Raw genomic sequence first — 23,604 nt, forward strand, 5'->3', positions numbered from 1 at the left:
CCATTATGCCTTCATTTATGTTATGCTGTGTTTTTTCTTCCTGTTAAATCGGAGGATAAATTTGGATGGCATTGTATGTAGGTGTTTTTAGCTACCAGTAGACCCACAGAAACAACTACTTCCTGATCTGTCAGGAGTCCAATGGATGTACTCTTCCACTACAAGGACCTAACACAGGGGTCGACAACCTTTACTATCTAAAGAGCAATTTTTGGCCAAAAAGAAAAAAAGTATCTGTCTGGAGCCACAAAAAATATTTGAGCCCTTTAAATGCAGGTACCACAGCCTATTAGTCTAAATTAGCAACATTACTAATAGGTCTAAATGAGTATTCATTCATATGTTTTACCACAAGGTGGCTACGGTAGGCTACTTATGATTATTTGGTACTTTAACTTTCCATTTCCATTACAATAATGTAATATTTTGGTGCATTTATGAAATTATAGAACTACTACAATAAAGAAAACAGTTGACAGTCCCGAAACCACTCTTTTTCTTTCATCCCCAGCTGGATACTTTTCAACAAATGCAGTGTGCTTGTTCTGGAAATGTCTTTCAACATTACATTTTTTGTTGTTTGCTATCTTCTCGCCGCAGATCAAACATTCTGGTAAGCCAGCAGTAGTGGTGGTGAAAGAAAACAACTCTGTCCACGCACTATTAAATTCTCTGTTTTCCTCTGAGACTTTTCTTTTTTTTGGATTTTGATTACTTAAGGCCTACAACAATGATAGCAACATGTAAAAAAAAGAAAAATGTTATTCATTTCCATATTTTTTTTGTGGCTCGGGAGCCCTGGGTTGCTGACCCCTGACCTAACACAACAACAGCCATAAAAATATCAAGCATGATTATGGTTCACAAGTTATCTGGTCTGAGCTATTTCTTCCCGATAGCTTTTCATGGGCTGAATTATTACCAACAGATGGCAGCACTGTATTGAGTTTTCCCATCATACATTTTTTTATTCAGACTGATGGTTTCGGTGCAACACATACCATCCCAGTCTGCTCTTAATTTCAAGCAAATGGTTTTATTCTAGCTTTTCTACTTATTCACTTAACAGTTGCTCTTTTATTTCTGAACCATGGTGATATTGAATGCTTCCAAATTTCTGTAACCCAGTGAAACAACACATGAACAAAAAGCACACCAATGAGCCAAAACATTATGACCACTCACAGGTGAACTGAATCACGTTGATCATCTCCAAACAAGGGCACATGTCAATGTCTGGGTAGATTAGATGGTGAGCGAACAATCAGTTCTCGTAGTCAACATGTTGGATACAGGAGTAAAGACCTGAGCGACTTTGACAAGGGCCAAATTGTTATGGCCAGACGGCTGGGTTAGAGCATCTCTGAAACGGCAAGACTTGTGAGGTGCTCCTGGTCATCAGTGGTGAGTACCTACCGACAGTGGTCCGAGGAGAGACAAACCACAAACCGGCGACAGGGTGTTGGGCACCCAAGGCTCATCGATGCGCGAGGGCACCCTGATGCGCATGGAGCTGCGTAGCCGCAGACTGGTCAGAGTGCCCATGATGACCCCTGTCCACCGTCGAAAGTGCCTACAATGGGCACGCAAGCATCGGAACTGGACCTTGGAGCAGTGGAAGAAGGTCGCCTGGTCCGATGAGTCCCATTAGCTTTTCGATCACGTGGATGGCCGTGTACATGTGCGCCGTTTACCTGGGGAACTGATGGCACCAGGATGCACTATGGGAAGACGACAAGCCAGTGGAGGGAGTGTGACGGTCTGGGCAATGTTCTGCTGGGAAACCCTGGGTCTGGCCATTCATGTGGATGTCAATTTGACACGTGCCACCTACCTAAACATCATTGCAGACCAGGTACACTCCTTCATGGCAATGGTATTCCCTGATGGTAGTGGCCTCTTTCAGCAGGATAATGCGCCCTGCCACACTGCACACATTGTTCAGGAATGGTTTGAGGAACATGATGAAGTGTTGGTGCTGCCCTGGCCTCCAAATTCTCCACATCTCAATCCAATTGAGCATCTGTGGGATGTGCTGGACCGACAAGTCCGATTCACGGCGCGTCCACCTCACAACTTACAAAACTTGAAGGATCTGCTGCTAATGTTTTGGTGCCGGATACCACAGGACACCTTCTGGGGTCTTGTAGGGTCCATGCCTCGGCGGGTCGGCGCTGTTTTAGCGGCACACGGAGGACCAACAGCATATTAGGCAGGTGGTCATAATGTTTTGGCTCATTGGTGTATGCCACTCAAGGGTGGCACGAGACCAGCAGCGGCCAACACGAGCCAGAGCAGGAACCAGAGTTTACCTGCATCAATGTTAGTACTTTTACCCAATACAGTTACACTGAGAACTGCAAAATGCTTCAACTATTTGTCTGTGTGCTGGGGAGGAGACGAAATGGCTATTTTGACAAACATGCATTATAAATGTGATTTCATGCCTCTGCTGAGATGACGGTCTTCACAGTCCTTACTCAAGAGCGCCCCCATGATTCTCTGTCCTGTAACAGCACTTCATCTTTGTCACAGGCCGCAGCAATGCTGTTATTATTTTTAATCATAGCATTAATCCAGTTCATAACTGATATGTTTTGTCCCCTTCACACTCGGTTCAGGGCGCACACATGAAGCTGTAGAGGGCTGCAGGTTGGCCGCTTCTGCTTGAGAGTGTTGCGCTGCAGCGCTCTGTGGGATTTGAACCTATGGCCTCTGACTTCTGTGCTCTCACCATCACACCACACAGTGTCTGTAGTTCTCTCTGAGAACATTCCTAATTGAACATTAAAGGGAACCACGCTATTGGAACAGCAAGAGGTCACATGTTCTCTTAGCTATGCAGTGACTGTCAAAGACCAGTGTGCAAATGTAAACTATGTCAAAGGAAGCTCATACTACAGAATTTTGTCCATCTTGAAAAACACATCACTGTTTACATTCATGGTGTGAAGTACTCTGAAATCAAAGCCTATATTGATTTCAACATTAAGGGGCTTTGAATCTGTTTCTTAAAATTAAGGATAAAGTTATATGTTTCTATCGTATTTTTATGATTCTATTATATATTTCACTGACAGTCTAACCTATATTTTGTGTAAGAAAAAATACCACCTGATTAAATAACACAGGTTTACTGACAAAGCGCACTGTGGTTAGATTAAATATCAATCTTTCAACAACAGAATTCTCCCCAGCTGTGGCCACAGCTCCATTTTAAACTGTCAGTAACAAGCCTCCCGCCCTCCCTCTGCCCAGCCAATAAAAACATACGAGGAGGGACAGGCAAGATTGGCATTGATGTCCGTGCGTTATGGTTGGTGGTCTCCTTCCACGCTGGCGATATGCAATAAGGCTGCCTTCGCTTCCATGTGTATCGGGCATTCCAGCCAGCTTGTGGAGGGTTCCAATGAGGGATTGACCAGCGCCGGTGCACACCAACATGCACATGCTCGCCCCTTACGGTTCAGCATATTTCTGACACAAAGCAACGAAAGCATCTGACGTATCACACGGGGGATGGGACTTCATAAAACCAGTGCATTTAGGCTAAGGCTGATGCTCCTCTTCTTGGAAAATCAGCCAGCCTCTTGTTATTCAGGAGGTTCAGCCAGAATCAGGTGCAGAAGGATAAAGCCTCATAATCAGTCATTTTGAGCCTTTGTTGTGTACAACTAGGAAAGCAGATCATAACAGATTAACCATTCTTTGTCAAAAATACATGTGTATGTGGGAAATTAGAATACTAAATATGAATGACCCTCATGTGGACACACCAACACCTGAAGTGTTTCCATCATTTTAAGTACAAAACATGGAGGCAATCAGGGCTTTGTGCAGACTAACTGGAGGGTTCTATTTTAACAAAAGGGTATTGCTTATGGTCAATCTGACAGGAAAAGGGGCTTTTGACTAGGTCCAAAAGGTATACAGCCCCACTTGGACATGCTGGGGCGCAATGTTCCAAGTTGAAGTCCACCTTTAAAGTTGCCAGTACAACAGTGCCCACAGTGCTTTCAGCCAAGACCTTCCCTTATGGGGAAAACGGAAAGAATATCATCATCACTGTTGGGATCCATGTCCAGGACACACACGTGGATGATGGCACCATGCTTCGCAGGTGTTCTCACCTCGGTGAAACCAGAATTAACCACTCAGCTTTGGCTATAAAGTAGTCAAATGACCACCAGGGCCACTCTCTCTTAAGAACTGAAAAGGGGATAGCTGTGGTTTTCCCTTGCCTATATGCAACAAGAATACCTGCCTAACAAAATACAAAAAAATCTCATTCTAGGCCAAATCTCCTTACATACTCCTTTACACAAACTCGGATGTGCTGAAGGTTTCTCCAGGTCAGCAGCCCAAGACTGTAGGACAGTGTGCACTCCACACACCGTCTGCCTTAACTCAAACTGCAACAGCTAAATGTGTGACAGATTGAAACCGTTTTCTTCTCAGTAGCTGCAACAGTACATTGAAATTTCAGATTTAACCCTGTCGCGAGCCTCTGGTGGGCAGCGGTGCTTTTCTGCTTTGCTCGTCTCTTTCTGTTCCTCATATTCCAACGCGAGTTGCTGTGAGCCTGACCCAGGAGAGAGGTCGCTCTTTCCCAGCCAGATCCCTCTCTTCCCCACTCACACATTCCTCTGGAATTAGTCGTCACTCATCTCCACAGCAACACAGGGCTGTCCCACACCCTGGACTTGCCTCTGAGCAATGAGCTGACACACCCCAAGCGCGGCAGCGCTTCCCAGAATTCCACAGGGGGCTGCGACTCCCGGGGAGGGGTGGGCCTGTTCAAGCCGGTAATCGCAAAGGCCATCTGGGCATTTTTTTCCCCCTTTTTTACTCCCTGTTCCTTACCCTGAACCGGAAAAGCCACCAGCGTCACACAAGAGATTACTATCATTTCAGGAATGGCCATTACAACAGTCCAAAGGGGTTCAAGGGGGCAGGAACAGGGACATACACAGTGGCCGTAATATGGACCCCCTGCCGCTTCTCATGTGCCCTCTACAATTTCGCTGGAAGAACTTTACCTTCAGGTCTCCCCATCTACCTGCTTTCACTCCACAGTGAGTCACTCCCTCCAGACAGTGACTCAGACTGACAACGCTGTCTCTGATGAACAGACGGACAGGGCTTTCCTGCCCTCACTCCTTCCCCTCAGGATTTCTCTATCACTTGATGGATCCTGTCCTCTCACTGTCCAAACAGATCAGCGCACACCTCTACAGCAGAAAGAGGTGAAGCAACAACTCCTCAGAGCTTCAAAGTACCAGGGCATTTAAAAAAAAAAAAAAAACACTGAGGGCCTCATGTTATTTAGGGACCAACCAAGCACATCCTCTCATTTTCATTTCATTAAAGCTTAAGTGGACAGTAATTAGTCACACAGTAGCTGCAGACTTGATTAGTCCGAACAGATCAGCAGCAGAAGTAATTAATGCATGCAGCAATTCTGTGTTTTGGACATTCATACAGAGATTACTGAGAGATGATTATTACAAAGCCATTATTACAAAGCGCGAGTTCGAAATGCAAATTAGAGTGTACAGTGACAATGCAACAGCCATTGGACTTTCTAAGGAGCAACCTCAAGCTATTGTCTCAGCAGGCTAAAGAGGGTCTCATCACTCTCAGTTGCTTCTGTGGACAGTAAGCACCCCTTAATGGTTCTTTGGCATTCAGTGAGGTGCATCCAGCAGACTAATTTCCATGCTAGTTTGTTCTGCAAAGGAAGCACAAGCGTACTTTTGAAAGCTCATTGGCTGCATGGATTTAGTGTTTTAGTTTGAACAGGCCCGACAGACTTTTCACATTTGGGACTCAAGGCTGCATGTGGCAGTAGACGACATGATATTTTAGGTGCTTTTCTGGCTCTACATATATACACATGCACAAGACAACCAGGTAGTACTGAAGAAAACTGCCCAAAAAAAAAAAAGAGGCTTTTCCGGATGACCTGGCATACCATTCCAAGCACTAGGTATTTAATATCAAAGAGCCCCCTTTTCATAAGAGTCCCATGTCCCAACTTTTTAGGAGTGAACAGGAGATGGAGCTCATGCTGCATGTCTTGAACATGAACAAGACGTCTAAGAATTATGCTTTACTTTCGACTATAGCCAGCAACTTCACCAAAAAGAAAGTGACACAACAGGGGACAGCGCCTTAGCAAGCCAGTTTGCCGTTACTCAGGGAACAAATTCCTCTAGCTTCTCCCATTTCCACATGAATTATCCATTTACATGTATGCACTTGTGATGCACTTGTTTGTACTTCCAAACAAGTGCATCACTCTGCTAAGAGAACATGCGACTTATCGAAATTACTGGCTTGACTGCAGTATTGACAATCGCATTACCATGTGCATGTAAACGCATTCAGTCACTAACACCAGGTCGGTCCAGTACATTTAAAAACCGGTGAGACAAGTGAGGGAAAAAAAAAACAAACTTGTGATGTGACTGGTAAGACACTTCCTGCTCTGGTCCTGAAGTGTCTGCATTTGCTTCTTTCCATCAAAGGGCAAACACACTCTAGGATCAAAGGAGCTGCTGCCGTTACCACATCACAAGTTCTGCAGTGGAAGTTCAGGAACCAACAAGTGGGCATGGCACTCACTGAAGGGAAAACTCAGTCCATCCAAAACTGATTCCAAATGTAAGCATTTTGTTAATGCGCCAAACACAGAAGCTTCAAACATTTTTTTAAATTATTATTTTATTCCACTTACATGAAATAACATGTTCCCTCCAAATAACAGTTATGCTTGGGTGTTCTGTATGAAAATTCCAAAGACATGAAACAAAGCTAGCCAGCCAGACAGCAATCTCCCTTACCTCCCCATGAACTACTTCTTAGCCACATGCATTTTAGGCAAGTATCAAAAGAAAAAACAAGAAAAAAAAGAAAATAAAAACCCCTTACTGGAAAAAGCAGTTACTAGATAAGCACATGGGAAATTCTTACTGCTCTGCTCAATGTACAATATTACAGTTACAGTATCAAGCCTTTAAGTGCTTTCTTTGTTCTTAGGTTTTCTATACCTCGTACGAGTGTTGTAACACGGGGGGAAAAAATGACGACTTCCGCAGATAACGCAAGATGATGAATGAGAATGTTGAGCAGGCGACAGTAAATGGAATGTAACCTTTCTTGCCCATCTCTGCTGTTGGACAGGCTTTTGGTTCGTTAGGTTCATTTGACGCTCGAAGATGCAGACCAGTTCTGCTGACTTGTGGGACGTTTTAATATTGGCTGCGTGGTGAACCACAGATGTGTCAAACAACAACGGCAAACACTTCAGATGTTTTACATATGTAGAATATACATACAGTGTATATGTACATGTATATATGTATACATATACACACATATATATATATTTATATATATAAAAACGGACTACACTAGACTTGCCACTTCGCATGTGTTGAGAACCTGCCCTCCCACAGACCCTCTCCCTCCATGCTGCAAAGCCCCATTGCTCCTCATACGAAAATGACAAGGTCAACTGACAAGCCCCTAAACCATGTACCATTACCCCCTCCCCCCCGAACCCTTTCCCGAAACCCCCCCCCACAGAATCTCCAAAAAAAAAAAAAAAACTAAGAAATGAAAGATACGTGAGAGACACAGGTGAGAACTTAGAGAAGGAAGCGGGACTGATGAGGTGGTCTCAGTGTTGGTGAGCTGGGATGGCGACAGGCAGACGGGGAGCAGGTGTGGGGGGTGGGGCTTGGGCTCAGTTGTCCCGCCCCTCTTCAGTGTCCTCGCCGTCGCCCTGGTTGTCTGAGGTCCACAGCTGTGGGGAGAAGGGAGGCAGGACAAGCATGTTGACATCACCCAGAGAGAGGAAGGCTACAGGGTGGCTGGCAACTGGAAATCCTCACAGATTTATAATGGTGGGTTTCAATAGCTACAAAGAAATGGGAGACATCCTGCTGTAGCGAAGGGTGAGAGCAGTCACCCCACCCGGCCTCGAACCCGGGTCTACGGGGTACCAACCATGCGACTTTGACCGCGATGCCAAAGAGCCAGGCTCTTTGGTGTCGTGGTCAAAGTCACATGTAAACATGTTACATGCTACACCTCCCAAATGCTCAAACCATTCCTTGCTCCAGGGTAAAGAAAACACTGTCGTGGGACAAGGACATCACCCAGTGCTTCTGGGGGTCATACTCACTGTCAAGTTGTCTCTCAGTAGCTGCATGATCAACGTGCTGTCTTTATACGAATCTTCATTCAGTGTATCGAGTTCTGCGATTGCCTCATCGAAAGCCTAGACGGGGAGGGGGAGAGGGGGAAAGGTGAGAATTGCAGAGAGGGGTCGCATGGGGCGGTGTGAATTCTCAGGGGCGCTCAGCGAGCACTCTGTACCGTTTTGGCCAGCTTGCAGGCCTGCTCGGGCGAGTTGAGGATCTCGTAGTAGAAGACGGAGAAGTTGAGGGCCAGGCCGAGGCGGATGGGGTGTGTGGGCTGCATGTCGCTCTTGCTGATTTCGAAGGCGGCCTGGTAGGCTGCCTGCGAGTTGGTGATGATGGCTGTGGACAGAGAGAAGTGGAAAGCCAGAGGTCAGGGCCGCCCGCGTCTACTCAAGCTGGGGAGGAAACCTCACTACTACACACAAGGGTGGCAGCTTTCATTCATCAGTATATGTATTGTGCATTCACACTGAGCAGCACAGGTTTGACACATTTCCTGTCTGAGGATTAGCTGGGCCCAGAAAAACCTGGGAGTCCTCTAGTAGTTCCATCTCACAAATCATTAACCTATTCATTGGATCAAATGCCACTTTAAGCAAATCTAATGAATATAAGAATAAAAAAATAATATATTTACTGATGAAATGAAAAGGGCAGCCACAAGACTGGGGCTCCGTAGTACAGTATTACACACTGAATAAATGCACAATGGAAGGTGTAGCACCTAGATGCACAAAAGCAAACCTGCCACTCAACAGAGGGGGGTGGGGTACGACTTTCCCACTCTCACCACTGGTGCCTTAGCAACAGTATCTGTAGCAACAAGCAGCGCTGGCAACAAGTAACAGGCAATGGAATGGCTGGAGTTCAGACAACACTCATCTTTCATACACTCTGAATCTTCCAGCAGTCAATCATTCAACCTTTCTATTAACCTAAAAGTGCTTCCATTACATTTGCATTGCATCACGTCTGCTTAGTATCTTACAAGGCCGATAACCATTCAAATGGCAGGATAATAACTGAGGCAGCTAGGGTTATCACTACACCACACTGCTGGCCAGAATGCGGCTTCCACATGTTGGTATGAATCCAGTGAAAAACTAAAATGGTGATCGTAACATTGCTGTCCTTGAACCAATCTAGACAGCAGAACACTCCTCCCTCCTTCCCCCTTGCACTTCACCACAGAAATTTTTATTAAGCAGCCTAACAGACAACGTGCCCGGAACGTTCTCATACGGGGGGCCAGTATCGGACTCAAGGGGTTTCGTTTATTGTTATGCAAGAGCATTTAGCGGCGGTGTTCTAATGGGCCCGTCTGATGAGGCCAGCGGACAGCTCCTCCATTTCCTCCTGTGCGGAAACACAATGGACCGACTGTTTGGGACAAAAGGGAGCTCGCTCCATTTCCCTCAGTCCCCCAGCTCCCATCTCCCTCCTGTCAGCTCGGCTGCTTCCTCCACCCTCTACAGAAGGGCAGGACGCCACTGTGTCCAGTGCCTTGCAAGAGAGGAAAGCTGGACGGGTAATAACCAGCTGTGCCCCAGCGGGCGTGAGACCACTTCTGGGGGGAAACTGGGACCCAAATCACCCACAGGGCGTAAACCGCGTTACAGAAGACCACATGTAGTTTCACACCAACATAAACAACAAATCATTTGTCAAAATACCAACAGGAATGGATATGTTTCCGAAACTAAGAGTCCTGATTTGATGAAATGCTGTGCCCTGGCTGACCACATGACTATCCCCCCTTCACCCCCCTGTTGAGAGACCACAGACTAACTGTATCACTCTGCAACTGGAGGAAAGGGTCAGAAATTTCATAATCAGCCCCTGCTGGAGAACCTAATTTAGACATGTGGGGCACGGTGCATTACGCTTACGAGTTCAATAAGTGCAGCTAATTACAAAAGCCCCTGCTCCACTTAAAAGGGCCAACTGAAAACATGGCCTTAATAAACCCCAGCAAACATGACATATTACAGGTCTTAAATCAAATCACAGGTTTAAGGAGTTACCTCTTAAACTGTGACCAGGGCTGTCATGGGACGCATTTTAAAACAGCAGGAACCCCCCCCCCCCCCCCCCCCCCCCCATTAAAAAAAGAACATGTACTGTAGGTGTTATTAAAAGCCACCCATAGGTGTCCTACTCTTCTCCACAGACTACTGACAATGCAAAAAACACATTGTAGAACAGAGCTCCAGGTGGGTCTGGCCGGACATCTCCCTTCTCTGGAGGGGGTTTGCATTCAGCCCAGTGCTCACATACTGAAACCTGATTCCCCTTTCGTTGCCCACAAGCACCCTCCGGCGTTTAGTTAGTTAGTTCCCTCTAACTTTCTAAAAGCTGATGAAATGCCGAAGGCGCCATTGTGTGACAGGAAAAGCACCTGAAACTAGTCAGGTGTGTGCATATTTCTCACAGAAGGAAGGCAGTTGGAGTAAAACTGTACGCATGCAAAGCAATGCTTCCTGTACAATAAAAACTACTGTGAAGCAGGGACACCTCGCAGCGATGGCACCGTTAAAAGGTCCGCTTCTGAAGCGCTTTCTGGAGTGTAATGTTCAAAATGCCGTTGCACGGTCCACTTAAATGATCGATGGCTGTAGCAGTAATTCCACTGACCTTCTCGGAGCTCTCCAAAGACACAGAAATGTTACTGAAATAACCGCGCTACACTGTAGCCCACATGCACAACCATCAGACTAAAAAGCCCCTGGAAAGATGATTATTGTGGATATTCAGGCTTACTCAGTTGTAGAGGATATCAGACTCACACTAACTGTAAGGAACTAAAGCACAAAATCCCAACTATTTTCTTCCGCCAGAACACCACCAGACACATTCCAGGAAGCAATGTAGCAAATTAAAGGGTAGGTCTGACAAGCAGACTACGTTAGCACTTACGAGCAACACAGCTACAGACATTTCACTGTACTGCATGCTCTTTCACTCAGAGAAGGATCTGAGGGGTTCTCTGCTAAGGTCGAATATGCAAATAACACTGATCAACTGTTGTATTTTTTGTGCATACGTGTGGCTGCAGTAGTTGCCCCAGCTGAAAGAAGTCCTTCAGCTGCTCAGACAGGCCCAGGTTAAGGAGCAGAGCTAGATGTCACGCCCAAGCGTGTGAGCTCGTGGAGAGGAACAGAAATGCAGGCGAGCCCTGCAAGCGTCACCGCTGGAGGCCCCCGGGTGTGGCCCTGGATCAGAGCTGCAAAACGGGCCTTCACTGTTCGCATGGAGACACACGATGACCACGCTCCAAGGGTCCTTTTCACAAAACACCGGGACTGTGGTGTTTAATTCCTGTTTTGACAAGGGGGGGGGGGGGGGGCAAACTGCGCTTTTAGGCTCTCCGCAGGCCAACAGGGGGCGCCTGGCAGCCTGTTCCCATAGATGCATGGTGAGCGTACGTGTCTGGACAGCTCCCCTGTCAATGCACGCTGCTGAACGCTGCCCTAGGGGACACGCCCTCGTAGCGGGACACAGGAAGCGGGGCCTCTCCCCTGTTCCAGACACACCCCACCCCGTCACCGGCCCCGTGCTCCACACCCAGTCAGCGCCATTTCATGCCTCAGAGACGCGCTGGGATCGGCCGCTCCACCAGGATGACACACTTCCTGCTGCTCGTCTGGTGTCCGCGTCGCTAGCAGCTGCTTTATTGGGCTTGAGTTAGCGCTCCAGCTCACTCCGCCCTCTCTGACAGGTGTGTCCTGCGGCTCAGACTGGTGCGATTATCTGCCCTCAACTGTACCTCAACAAACGGAATTATTCTTAAGGTCAGATTCATGTCTAAAAAAAGGACATGGCATTTAAGCCCATAACTATTCCCTTCTACGAATGAGGCTCTCACTTCGTAAGCATTCTCAAACAGTGACTTCCCCTCTCATATCCTGTCATTTGAATACAGTCACTGTGTTTCTTTAGCATTCCTGCCTTTCAAGACCAAGACTGACTTGCTCACTCGTGCAAACAATTAAACCCAGACAAAACAAAGGGGCACTTCAAGGGGGCGGGGTGTGCATCTGTACTACCAGCATTAAACGCAACATTAAATGTGGAAATCACAGGGAATTTGGAAACTGAAACAGGGAAGTAACACCACAACCAGTGATACAACACCACTTGTGCGAGGGTGAACAAGTCCCGAAACCCAGACCTCCCTCCCGGCACCATTAGTAGACTGTGGCCATAGAACTGCCCTAATCATGGAGATGCACTGTGGCTCTGGCTGCCTGCTGTTCCCAGCATCAGAGGGGCTTATCAGGAGGGACTTACTGTCCTTCTCCTCTCCCACCGCCACCTCGGCTAAGTAGCGGTAGTAATCTCCTTTCATTTTCAAGTAGAAGACTTTGCTTTCAGCTGGCGAGGCTTTGGGGATGAGGAAATTGTCCAGGAGACCCTGAAAGACACAAGAAGACGACAAAATGTTAGGACATAAGTGCAAACTACTTGTCTAGTGCATGCACATACTCAAAAAATTACTTGGGTAAACAGTAAACAGGACCACTGCAAGTTGATAAATATTTGCTATAGTTTCATTTTGCAAATCCCCATAAACCACAATAAAATACTAACATAAAAATGGACATACCACGGAGGACATTGAGAACAACCAGTAAACGTGTTTGATTCAGAAGCACTTGCTACTGTCCTAATACTGCCACTTGAAGAAATAGCCAGGACCTCGGCTTGGACTCAGGCTGATATTGTGATAATTCAGTTGACGTCACTGAACCAAATAATGGTACATTCCACTCTCTTGATTTCATCATTACCGCTTTCTTCCCTCTTGGTAATGGTAATGGAACGCGAGCAGCGCTGCAGTTATGCATGCATTTAAATTGTGATCACATGCACTGCAGGCAGCAATATTGACACTGGCCAGCATGCACCATGATCCAATTCACAGAGTCTACTAAAAGATGCCTTGCACTGTCATGCACAGAGTGTTTGTAAATGTTACCCAGAGAGATGCCAGAGGCTGACATGGGCATGTAACATTCTACAATCATGGGCTGTGGAGAGCAGCACGCCCCTTGCTTGAAGAATCCAAATTACACACACACACACGGACACACTAACGAGCTGATGGCTGTGTGGGGGTGAAAGGCTGTGGAGGCTGCAGTAGCTGCGTGTGATGCATTCTGACTCGAGGGGGAGGAGCAGAATGGCACAGGCTCTGACTGAACTCCCCACGAGCTTCCGCTGAAGTAGGTCAACTGAGCACGCTCCACTGTGTTGCAGCCTTGACATCTGCGGCTCCGCCCACCAGCCTACAGGGACGCTGTGCCTGTGGGCGTTCCTGCCTGCGGAAGCCACGCCGTGCTGGGGGCTCCCAAATCGCCCCTGTATGGGAGGGCTCCGAGCAGCGGCCTCAGTCCACATGAAAGGAACTGACAAAAGCGATTCGTTTCAAGGACCAGGAGATGACTTCAGACTCGACTTCGAGGCCAGCGCCCTGGAGCCGCCTTTTGACAAATGGCTGATGCTGAGCAGGGCTCCGCTGGGTTGTTGGCAAATACATGGAATATAAAAAGTTGTGAAATTTATCACATAAAAGTAGGAGTAGTAGGCCTGTGAGGACCAACACCTCCGTGCAGTGGGCCCCATATTTCAGACCCACTTTGATGATAAACACCATTTTTCACGGGAGAGCTGCTTCCCCTGGCACACTGGCCAAAACACCAATCTGGCGCTGTCAGTAAGACCCTATCTTTGTCCAACGGCCTGATTGGCTCGTCACTGTAAATAAGATCCAAGTTGGTATTGATGAACCAATGGGCTACAGGCAAACTTGGAGGGCAACAGGATCCATGCGACAATTCTACACTGAAATAAACCTGGGTTTCAGAGACATTCAAATACTTGTCCTCATGCATTATGGGCCCCCTGCTGACTGCAGCAGAATCAGTGACTGCTGAGTTCCAGACACCTTAGCAAACGACAGAAGCAAACAGGACAGCACCAGATTTTCAGTCAGATACTCGATGGAGAGGTTCCTGGATGTCTCCCTGAAACAAACTGATGTCACCGTCACGTCTCTGTACAAAGTGACCTATGTCCTCTGGTATGCTGCATTAGCGCAGTTACACAATGATGCTCTGTGGCCGACTCTGGATTGCGCAGTGGCCGCGGGGCGGGTGAAATGGCATTCCGCGGATGCGCCCAGGGCAGAAGGAGCGGCTGCGCAGGCCTGCTCGCTCTGCGTGCCGCGCGCTTCAGGCAGCCGCACGCTGATGAGAACGCGGCCTGCTTGCAAATCCTTGCACTCCTGGGAGGAGAGCAGAAATGCTCGCTCACCCAAGAATGTAAAAGCGCAGGAAAAGGCCAATCCCCCCTTTGTTTTGGTGATCTTCAGCGCAATCAGGAACATGCCCTGTGTCCCAGCCCCGCAGGTAACGGATACTAGCAGTGAATTCTGCTGGTATCCGTTATTTTGCACTGTACTCTGAATTTCAGGTCACCCTGGATAATGGTACCTGTCCATAAAATTCTTGCAGAGAGGAAGACGACTCCAGCAAGTCCATGCCTTTCCCATCACATCGGTCACCCTTTCACCATTTACTACTGTATTGCTGCTTTTACTATTGCATTGCTACTGTGCGGCCGCTTGCACAGTGTCATTTGGGAGTGCGGACCAGTGAAAGCCTATTCAAGGGGGTGGGGGCGGGGTAACTGTGGACTGGGTGTGTGTAAGGGGGCTGGGCTGGGGCTCACTGATCTTGTGCAATGCAGGACAGGGATTAGAACACCGAGCATGTGCCGCGGAGCAGCCCCGCCCCTCGGCTGGCCTGCAGAAGGGCCCCCCAGCACCTCGGGGGAGTGAAAGTGACCTCCCCCTCTCCTCTGCTGGGCTCTCGGGGGGTTGGAAGCCAGCAGCCCAGAACGATGGCTCAGCTGCCGTCATTATAGGATTATAACCCAATGACTCAACGCACCAGATAATACACCTCCACAACTGCTCCTGGACACACTCTTGATGAAAACCAATTCCGCTCACAGCCAAACCAGGCGCAGGCGAAGAGGGTGTGTGTGTGGGGGTGGGTCCCTACTGTGCTTTTATTCTTTCAGCTTTACCCCTCGCAGGAGTTGGTAAGAGTTGCATGACTAACGCTTGGTTTGAAAGGAAATGCAGTTTTTTATAAGGTCAGGGTACAGCTGCCGCTGTATCGTATGACCTGTACTTAGGGTAAATGGGTGAAACTCTCTCTAGAGTTAGCAACCAGGGGCACTTTAAAATTGAAATAAGATCCTTGCAAGTGGTGAGATTTTTGTTTCCAGTATATCCCTGTGTGAACCAAGTGATTCCCTACTGGGTAAGAAACCAAAATCATCACCTGTTGGTGTGTACATGCTGTTAGCTGAACTAGCAGGCATTTTTCTCTGGGTAAAAATAAAAATGGGGCATTCCATTTTAGTCAATGCCGTTTTCCATGGTCCTGCTATTGGCGTACGACTCTGACCATCCAACACAATCACCCAGCTGGGTTAGGATCTGTCACATCACTTGACAACTTCAAGTCTATCACCCATGGTATGGCTGGTACTGGAAATGCCATAGACTAAAATGGAAGAAAATGCCACTGACAAGGTAAAAATCCATCTAAAGAAGAAATTGATTAGGTCTCATGAACTCATCTATGGACACCCTCTGAAATCAACTGTAAGTACCATACTTTTCCATTATCCGTGTTGAATTCCACCCCCTAACAGGACTGAGTGTTTCAAAATAGAACTAAACAGTTCCCACGATCATGTCAGTTGGTGTGTGACAACCAGCATCATCGCAAACTAAACAGGGAGCAGTACTTGGTTGTTTTCAAAAATTAAAAAGCGTGCATGCATGCTGATTAACATTACTCTACACAATGCGGCATGCGTCTCTGCTTGGTACGTAGGCTCCCCAGCAATACTGACGCAATCGCTGGGCTGTATCATTACAACATAAAGGCAAAAATACCCTTGACTCATTTTCAGAACTGCTGATATCTTGACCAAAGTGAGACAAAAAACCCCCCAAAAAACATGTACCAAGGAGAAGGTGATGAGCCCCCTGATCACAGTTTAATCATGCTTACTTTTTAAATTTGACATTCACTACTGAGAATATGTGTGTAAATGTTTTGAAACACAGTGCCCTTATTTACATACATTAGATTAGTACAGTTTTTTCAATCCTACTCCTGGAGCCCCCCTGTCCTGCATATCTTCTATCTGTCCTTGCTGCTTGATTAAATCAGGTGTGCTCAGCTAATCAAAAGTGCCACTCATGAGCTCAGTCAGGTAGGTAGAGCAGGGAAAGATGGAAAACGTGCGGAGCAGGGGGGCCCCAGGAGCAGGACTGAAAATCAGTGGATTAGTAGATGGGGACAGTGGCTGAGGGACAAAAACACAAATGGAAAATTAAAACCTGAGAAGCAGAGGCCCTGTGAATAATGATTACCACTATTCTGCTTGTAGCAGAAGTGAGTGTGGTAAATAATTCTAGCCCACAGAACCTGGCCTATCTCTGACTATTCTATGGATCCTGATATACTGCAGCTCTTCCAGTTCATTGCCAGCCACTAATGAATGGAGTAATATGATGCAAGTTAACATAAGTTATATGAATAACATAAGTTCCTTATGAATCACTGTACACAACAGATATGCACTACAGTTTAAGGTAACGTGCCCTTCACAGATCACTGTTCACCTCTGTGGCTACATCGGTAGCTCTTACAGACAACTATTAGGCAATGTGTTCTTCCAGTTATACGTTCTTCCTGCACTTTTCCTGTTTGACACCAATTTTCTGTAACTGGCTAGCCCATAACCATTGCCCAGCAATACATATAATGCATCAACGCATCTGTTGCAGGCCACTGTTTGGGAGCAGTGTATAATGCAGGAGTTGCATTGCCCTGGGGACAAGCCTCTGGGAGACCATCCCAGCAAGCACGATCCCTCCACACCAGCGACCGTTACCACAAAACCGTGAGGGACAGCAACATGACTCACGCAAAAGAGTGCTCTGCCTTCTAATACCATATGGGTATAACTCCACTGTGGGGCTCCCAAGTGGCTCAGTTGGCAAGATGCTTGCCTTGAGTGCAGACTGAGCCCTATGGCCCCAAAGTGATGGAACTGATGGGCTTCATTCTGACTGGGATAGGTGTGGGCTGGTCCGCTGGGGTTTCTTCGTCTCGCACCCTGTCACTCATCAGACGCCTGCTATCTGCTCAGTCTATGCCAGTAGAGAAGCACCCATACTGTAATAAGCATCCTCTTCACTGTGGTGAACAGTGTGACTTCTAATGCAAAAAATGCCTTTGGCATAATGCCACTGGCTGAATGCAAGTGGGGGCTGCTCTGACTGGCCACAGGTCCTCTGAGGTTCAGTGTAGCAAGACAACCTCCACCTGGCCCCCAAGGGTCAGCAAGATGCTGAAAGCAGTTCCCCACTGCCCCTTAGCAGAGCTCTCCTACTCACACCCCCTCAGAATTACTGGCCATTGAGCTGGTCTTGGGCAACCCTTTTAAAAACAATTAAAAGCAGTCTGTCTGGAGCCATATTCTTCTGCTGCTGGAAATCAGCGTCAGATAAGCTCTCAAGAACCACTTCAGACGACAAGCTGTGATGCAGACACCGTCAACAAAACAAACGGAAAAAACAAACAAACTTTAGCGCCTCATCTACAGTCAGCTCCCAGCAGCAGGTGAATGAGGCTTTGGCTTTAATTTGCTCATATGCATGTATGCATGGCAGTCTGAAATGGCCGGCGCTTCAAAGATCATTGAACAGGAGTTCGAAAGAAAACATGAATGGAATGCCATAACTGAAGCATTTCCTTTTTTGTGCTAGTTCTATAATGCTTCACAGCCACAGGCATCATGGGCCCCTCTACGGCTTTATCCACCACCAGGGCAACTCTCAGTTAAGTACTCCAACTATAGCCATGGGCTTTGTGTGACATGCTGCGTTTTGCCCAATATCCTTCCAGTGTAAGGCTTTCATTCACTCTGTTGCATTTCAAACCTACCCAGGCTCTTCCCCCAGGGACATCAGACCCTCACCTGGGTTACATCCCTTACTGAGGACACCTCTTTCTCCACACTGGGACAAATGAGATCAGGAATGCACTAATAGGCTTGGCTGAAGGAGGCCCCTGCTCATGACAAGTAATTAGAGCAAGCAAGGCCAACTTATCTGGATTACTGTCAAACTACTTTACCGGCAGTGCTGGGGCTAAAAACGCAAATCATTGATGGAAGGATTTAAGGTTTGATAAAGGGCACAGACGTACGCTGGCCTCAACAGTGACGCGAGTTCACCTTGGTGACAATATGAGTGCTCTCCAGCCCAGCATTCTTCAATAAATGCCCTGAAACAACCTACACAAGGCAACAAGAATGGGGGAGAGATTATTCTGATGGGGGCGTAACCAGGGTCATGTTTAACTGGATAGAATCGCTTAAGGTCACTGCAAACTCCACTCCTGGAAGATAGACCAGTGCCAGGATTTCATTTTATCCAAGGGCGATGGAGGAAATAAACACCTCTCTGTCAATGCTAAAAACCTGCTAAGAAAAGAGGGCCTGAACTTAGGTGACCTATTCTGTAGGGTCCCTTTGCATCCAATCACTAACACAACGGGCAACTGCGGGGCTACAAGACAGCCTACATCCGGCAGGGACCGAAACCTTCCTGGAGTCCTTGTGGACGCTGAACTGTGCTCCCTAAGGGAAACGGCGGCGCAGTCTCACCAGCACGTCGTTGCAGATCTCCTTCAGCTCCTTCTCGATCTTTTCCCTGTACTCCTTGGCCATCTGCTGCTTCTTGTCGCTGCCCTCGGTCTTCTGCTCGATGCTGGACACCACCCGCCAGGAGGAGCGGCGGGCGCCCACAACGTTCTTGTAGGCCACCGACAGCAGGTTGCGCTCCTCGTTGGAGAGCTCGGCGCCGTCCTCCGTCACCGCCTTCATGGAGGCCGCCATGTCGTCGTAGCGCTCCGCCTGCTCGGCCAGCTTGGCCTTCTGCACTAGCATGCTCTTGTCCATGGCTGCTCAGTACTGGGGAAGGAGAAACGGAGAAGATGAAGTTAAGCAGGACGATGGGAGTGGACAAGTCAAATATATATATTTTTTCAACGCTTCATCCATTTATGAAAAAAGTGACAAGAGAATGACACTTCATTAGCACCCTAATAGGTGAGGCTATCACTGGCTGTCAATCACATACTGCTCCACACAGCAGAACACATTAACTCCACCCACAGTAGGGATCATGGAGCCTTATTCTCCCAGTCTATGTTTAGACTTTCTTGAAGAAATGTTATAGTATAGAGTATATAAACATAAAACTAAAAAGACCTGCTACAAAGATCTACAGTGAAGAAGGCTCTAAGCCTAGAATTGAGATAATGGAACGCTGCTCAGTTCAGTTTCTAAGGTTGCAGAACTCAGACCTTACAGGCCAGGGGTGTGCTCTGTACCACGTCAGCCTGAAAGCACAGTGTATGAAGTGACATGACAAACTGGCCCGGTGCACACATCCTGCATGGCTGCAATGCATTTCTGTAGCACACCACACTTCAGAAACCTGCACTACAGCCTCAAACACATCAACAGGCATTTCAAAGGCTGGCTTCGGTAACAGTTGTGCAAGTGAAACTGTTTCCTCTTTCTGGTGCCTCCTGTCATCTATAAATGACACTGAAAGCCACAGCAGAGACATCCGCAAAGAGGCACAAGACGTGTATGTCTAGATTGAGCAAGACCTCAGTACGGTTCATGATATCAGTCATTCATGCCCGTTAAGGACATTAATCCCACTACGGGACAGAGGACCCTGATCAATGGTGCACTGCAAATGCAACAGATGTGTCATCCTCAATAAAAGAGTATCCAACATGGAGCAGTTGCTATGACTCCAAAATGAAGTACTACCACTCACCTAGGTTTGTTATTATCATATCTTCTGCATATGTCTAAAGCTCGACTCAAGCTCATGTTAAAAAAAAAAAAAAACCATGCAAACAAATTTGAGATGCAAATGACCCCTACTGCTCTGGCTCCTTTTAGAAGGGGTGTGATATGTGAAAAAAAGGCTGCAAAGCTGTTAACACTGAACACAGGTACTATATTTTCAGTTTCTTTGCGCTCCAGACAAAAAATGCAAAGACTTCTCTAGTGGGCCATTCTTTTATGCTAACACTGCACTTAAATTGACTTTCCAATAAGACAGTTAACTAGCAATCTCTGTATAGTAGTATTCATCATGTAAAACTTTTATAACTAAAAAAAATGTTTTAAAGACCAGAAGCACTTTTTGGTCAATTTTTCGTGGTGCATGTGAATGACTTTTTTTTTTTTTTTTACATTGTTCCTCCAATCAACACGAATGCGGTGACAGCTAATGTTTTGCATTACATCAAATGTCCGTGAGCCAAGATTGAGGAAAGCCCATTCATGAAAAGCTCCTGAAAAAGTCCTGATACTTCGCTCCCTCTTTGCTATGTATCCAAAATTGGCGCACTATTCGAATGGCATACGAGCAGGTACTGAGAATGACGGACCTGCACCTCCTTCACATTTTAAATTAACATCAATAATAGCTCTGGGTTATAAACACATGATATACCGCGATGAAAAAGTGTGGGCACAATATCGTGAGTACCTGGCCTAGAGATAACTGCGCGAATTATTTCATAATTCGGTTAATTTGAATTTGCGTTATTTGTCTCACTGTGTATTCAAATCTGGTCGCAAAGTTAAAACACCAAAGAACAGCGTAATTTAAGTCCGATTGAACAGAACTACAAAGAGCTAAAAACCCACGTCCGCTCCAGTAAATCAATAAGCTCTTCGTCTACTTGCATAATGTTGGATGGCCCGCGGGTTTTGCATCACTTTCCCTGACAGCTGTGATTTGCTATGCTCAATCAATCGCAAAGTTTGCAATCCCTGTCGAGGACTTTTAAAACGAGACATGCTCTGGACGTAGATATGCAACGAAACTACTGAAGCAAGAACTCCTAGCCGTTAAAATTACTGTTGGTGAAAACCTCACCGACATTGTACGCCCATGATACGCTGGCTTTCCATCATTCATTGAAATGACAAGCAAGATGCCAGTTACGGTGTATTCGTGACATAACCCACTGCAGCCATTAAAACGGAAATGCTTTGCAAAAATGTAGCTATACGCCAGGAGAAAAACCAGAACGCTACAGTTACACAGCTTACATTTACGCTACAACTGTTAACCCGAATAATGCTTCAAAACCACTGGCTTGCCGCCTAACAATTTTTACCCCAAGACAAGACATTAAAATGTCGTCTGAAAAACGACGATTGCTGCATTGTTGTAACTAGCTATGTTACTAGTAAAACTAGTTTAGTAGTCAGCCGTCTAGCAAAACGATTAGATATCAAATGCATTAAATGCCATTCGCCTGGCATAACTTTCTAATTCATAAGTTCAAACAGAACAGTGCTAGCCAGCAAGCTAACAGCTCGTGTAAGAAAGAGACTGGTATGCACTGTCTGAATACTTCCATTATCTACCGAAGCCAAGCTAGCCCGGGGTGGTGCTGCCGTGTGAGAAAAAATGCGGATATGTCCTCGTTCCCCACCACACCCAGTCCCCCTACCTGTTGGAGTAGCAAGCTTCCTTAAATTGTTTGTACAAGATGGGGTACGGCAGCATGTGCGAGCGGCTACTAAGCCATTATTACAACGCTATCTTAGCAAGGTTAGCTAGCCAGACAGTTTGAAAGCGTGTCACTGTCAGTTGACCGAGCGGGGCAGATCCGGAAATTAGCTATCTTAGCAACTTCGAGACAAACGCGAGACGTCGGGTGGCAGGATACGACGACTACATGAAAAATACTAGCTCCGATTTACTGCCTTATGTTGGCTTGCTAGGTGGCAGCCGGTTGTCTTTCGTTCCATTCAACGTCTTCGTTTATATTCCAGCATTTAGTTTGCCACATAGCGAAATGCAGCCTGGTACCCCTCGTGACCTGCTTTCTTCCAAGGCGGCATAAGGTTGATATTAGTTACTAACTGATCATTACACTTCAATAACACATCAAGCAGGCTAGCTAAAATATTCACCATGCCGCTATCTGGCTATGTCATTACTAGACGAGAAGCCTAACAGTTCGACATCTTACGACCAGTCTGTGTGGCTGCTTTCGCGCACAAGAGCAAGCTACTGCACAATGTAATGGAGGCTGGCCCGACCCAGCCCATTCTGAAATGTAGCTAGCTCCTGAACTCCCTCGCCCTCGTCTTTCATTCATATTAGCCATCTCCAAGTTCCTGTAATCTGTCAAAGAAATAGCATACGAAACATAAAATCGCCCACTACAAAACATATTTCACTAGCTAACGTTAAATAGCTAGTGACCAAGTTAAGAGTAGTTAGTTGGCTATACCACTATAAAATATAGATAATGCAGCAAGCTAGATCTAGCTAGTAGCATTTTATTTAAACGGAGCTGCTGCTCTTGTGCACGTTAGAGCCAGCCAACCAGGTAAAAAGGTGGCTAACGTTAGCTAGATAAACTAGCTACCATAGCCATCTAGCAACTGGTCGTACGGGTTAGCTAGTCAGTTACAGTTAACTAACCAAACCTTCAATACGCTAAATGCTAACTATCTAGTTATATATAAACACTTTGAGCTGAAAAGGAAACCACAAGACAGTCTATCTAGCTGACGTTCGTTTCACTAGCTTTCCATTCAAAACGACAGCTAGATGAGGGGAAGCAGGTGACCAGCTAATCTGCCAGGTTGCGAAGTGTAACAAAAACAAATGCTTTTATTTACCGACCACGAAGACAACACAAGCCCTCGCTAGCTAGTTAGCTAACGCCAGCTATCCGGCTACACAAAGCTCTCAACCAACGTAACGCTTCATTGTTCTGCCCAACACCAGCTAGCCCACATAGCTAGCCGGAACACACATTTTATGAGTTTATATGAGTCGGCTCCGTTCAACTCAGCAATAGAAGAAAACGAAAGAAAATCTCTATAACAAATATATATTTTTATAATAATAAAGTATATACCGTTTTTATTTGTAATCTCAGACTCGCGCTTACCTGAGTGTGTGAGATAAGGGTGTTCTCGCGCTGGCTACACAGCTGACTCGCGCAGGCAGTCTGTCTCGCTCTAATCCACGGGGTTTCCCTCCAATCACACCAGCCCCAGGAGCAGGGGCAGGGCAGGGAGAGCGGTGACGTCAAGAGGCTGCCACGGCAACCGCTGATCGACGTGCTCTGTGATTGCTGGAAAAAACGGCTCGAAACTCTGGGCTTGAGTGCGCGCTTTTCCCTCCAGTTTTCTCCCGTCATCACCGCCCATATCCTCCTCTTCTCTCCTCCCCTCC

General features: G+C 46.8%; 1 protein-coding gene across 1 annotated transcript; it reads right to left on the reverse strand.

The window, feature by feature from the left end:
- Nucleotides 1-6,708: 6,708 nt before the first annotated feature.
- LOC118784282 (14-3-3 protein beta/alpha-A-like) lies at nt 6,709-23,400 on the reverse strand. Its single transcript, XM_036538432.1, has 6 exons — nt 23,318-23,400; nt 18,972-19,277; nt 12,501-12,624; nt 8,386-8,549; nt 8,192-8,287; nt 6,709-7,810 (listed from the first exon to the last, which is right to left on the reverse strand). The coding sequence occupies exons 2-6, from the start codon at nt 19,263-19,265 to the stop codon at nt 7,751-7,753; spliced, it is 738 nt and encodes a 245-aa protein (XP_036394325.1). The 5' UTR covers nt 19,266-19,277; nt 23,318-23,400; the 3' UTR covers nt 6,709-7,750.
- Nucleotides 23,401-23,604: the final 204 nt, after the last annotated feature.

This window comes from Megalops cyprinoides, chromosome 10 (genome assembly GCF_013368585.1).
Source record: "Megalops cyprinoides isolate fMegCyp1 chromosome 10, fMegCyp1.pri, whole genome shotgun sequence".
NCBI classification, from domain to species: domain Eukaryota; kingdom Metazoa; phylum Chordata; class Actinopteri; order Elopiformes; family Megalopidae; genus Megalops; species Megalops cyprinoides.

Coding starts and splice junctions, on each gene's coding strand:
- LOC118784282 (XM_036538432.1), bottom strand. CDS start 19,265: ATGGACAAGAGCATGCTAGTGCAGAAGGCCAAGCTGGCCGAGCAGGCG. Junction 8,550..12,500: donor GGTGGGAGAGGAGAAGGACA/GTAAGTCCCTCC, acceptor CTCTGTCCACAG/CCATCATCACCAACTCGCAG. Junction 7,811..8,191: donor TACTGAGAGACAACTTGACA/GTGAGTATGACC, acceptor TTCTCCCCACAG/CTGTGGACCTCAGACAACCA.